This window comes from Aplysia californica, unplaced genomic scaffold, assembly GCF_000002075.1.
Source record: "Aplysia californica isolate F4 #8 unplaced genomic scaffold, AplCal3.0 scaffold00095, whole genome shotgun sequence".
Taxonomy (NCBI): domain Eukaryota; kingdom Metazoa; phylum Mollusca; class Gastropoda; order Aplysiida; family Aplysiidae; genus Aplysia; species Aplysia californica.
In genome coordinates, this window is record NW_004797365.1 from 339,592 (window position 1) to 341,962 (window position 2,371).

At 42.3% G+C, this 2,371-nt stretch overlaps 1 protein-coding gene across 1 annotated transcript in view; it reads left to right on the top strand.

Annotated features, from left to right (window-relative positions):
- Nucleotides 1-986: 986 nt before the first annotated feature.
- Nucleotides 987-2,371, top strand: part of LOC101851337 (dynein light chain 2, cytoplasmic) — a 3,812-nt gene continuing 2,427 nt past the window's right edge. Inside the window, exon 1 of the mRNA XM_005095081.3 lies at nucleotides 987-1,130. Coding sequence (XP_005095138.1) covers nucleotides 1,023-1,130 — 108 coding nt within the window. The 5' untranslated portion in view covers nucleotides 987-1,022. The remainder of the gene's footprint in view (nucleotides 1,131-2,371) is intronic.

Below are 2,371 nucleotides of genomic sequence, written 5' to 3' on the forward strand. Positions count from 1 at the left end.
CATTTTCCTTCTCTTACCCCTCGAAATCTGCATGCCTTTGACACGTTTTCCCCGCACCAACCCCCTTTCTTACATGTGCCCCCCTCCCACCCCACCTTAAAGAAATAGGCCACCAAAAACAACAAAACAAAATTGTGTTAAACAACTCTCCGACTTTTATAATCCTTTTCCTTGTGAACGTAAACTCAAAACAAACCAGCAGCCGTTACATCCTTTTGAATAGGCCTAACTGGAGTAAATTGGAAAGGTTGTGTTCCCAAGCTTGACCACCGTTTCTTGTGCTGTGTCAGTTGGCAAAGAATAGAAGGCTAAGGTCTGGGTCATTGATTGTTAGACAAGTTGACCCGTCAAGCGGAGCAATTGTCCGACTGGTCCTGTGGTAGACTGTCGGGTAGAACAAAAACATTGCGGTGGACTGTCAAGTAGTTCAAGTAGGCTGGCACCAAATCATAAAAAATCAAGTTCCAGATCTGCGGCAGACAAATCATGTGTTCTACATTAATTCCTTTGCTCGCTGTTTAGGTTCTCCAAGTAGGTTGCTCTGGGCCTACGTCGGCCATTTTTGCCTTCAAGTAATTCCAGCGGGAGCTACATATTATTCAGAACCTTTATGTGAGGTGTCCCAAAAACAGCATTTTTGTCTTTTCCTGATTGTTTTTATCAGCTAGTGGCCCACAGGCGCTTCTTCAAGTACTACCTCGTCATTTTATTTTCTTTTTCCTTCCAATATACTCTTAGCAGTCTCCTAAGAAACCGTTCCTTTCGCTTCTATTTTATTTTCAGTCTTAAATGATTGTCCAGTGGGTGGTTGGGGGTGGCTTCCTCCTTCTTTCCTGTTAAACATCTATCATCCTTATATCTCCACTCCTTTTTGTGTTTGTTACTCTCTTGTAACTCCTTTAATCTTGGGCACTTAAATGGCCTTATTGTGCTGCAAGTGCCGTAAAACTCTTACTAAAACAGTGATTGTCCAGCATTCACAGCCATATACATTGTGAAATCTGTGTTCCTCAGAGTCCATCATGTCTGAGAGGAAGGCCGTCATCAAGAACGCTGACATGTCCGAGGACGTGCAGCAGGACGCTGTCGACTGTGCCACACAAGCTTTAGAGAAGTACAACATCGAGAAGGTGTGTGTTTGTGTGTGTGTGTGTGAGTGTGTGTGTGTGTGTGTGTGTAAGGTGTATGTGTGTGTGTGTGTGTGGGGTGGGGGGTGGGGGTGGGGTGTATGGGTGTGTGTGTGGGCGTGTGTGTGTCTGTGTGTGTTGGCTTGTGCGTGTTTGTGTGTGTTGGCTTGTGCGTGTTTGTGTGTGTGTGTTCGTGTGTGTGTGTGTGTGTGTGTGTGTGTGTGTGTGTGTGTGTGTGTGTGTGTGTGTGTGTGAGTGATGCATGCCTTGTTATAGGTACTTGTCTATAATCCTCTACTGTGCGCCTTTTGGAAGGCTTTGTTTTTATGTGTTCAGTCGGAGATCTTGTTGACATTATATCATAATGGCGTCGCTGATTGCCTTTCTTTCTTTGTCTTTGGTGTTTTGGTTCGCGCGACGGTCTTCACGGGTGGTTGGAGGATGCCTCTGGTATGTCCTACTTCCTTACTTTCCGTCTGTTATTTCTGTCTGTCTGTCTGTCTTACTTTTTCCGAGCATACAGTGGCCATTGTCAATGAATGTGCTTCCCTTTACTCAAACAAACAAACGAAGACGGTCTTCATGATCTAGTAACACGGACAGTAAGCTATTGTATCCAAAATGAATTATATTTTCCTTCTCTCGACGACATTGTCTTTCTGAAAAAAAAAAAGATTTATATTACATGTATGGAGTTCATTTTTTGTGTCCCTCTGTTTCATAAGAGCTCTCATGTCGGAACTGTTGAACCCTTTCCTAAGGTTCATTGTTCACCTGCATACTGCAAAAGTGGCTGCAGAGCTCTCAATGATTTTAAATATAAGTACTTTGGGATTGACATCACCGATATCATACTGACATGACTCCCAAGTTATAACTGCTGTGTTTTTGCTATAGAAATAGAATCTAGCCTCTGATGGTTTGTGTGAAATGAAATATAGAGAAGCAGCCGATATTTTCTTATAATATAAATTTCTCGTCATCCTCGACATCATAATGCCGTACTTTTCCCGAATGTCAGTGACTTGCAATATAATCCAAGTATAGAGATGTATATTATTATACTTAATTAAAAAACACGGGAATTGTATATGAAGTTACTGTAACTGTAACGGTCAAGGAGAAACTATACTACGTTTGTATAAATAAGCTCTTGGTAAAAGAGTACATGTGATGATAGTGTGTGTATGTGTGTGTGTGTGTGTGTGTGTGTTTGTGTGTGTGTACGTGTGTGTGTACGTGTG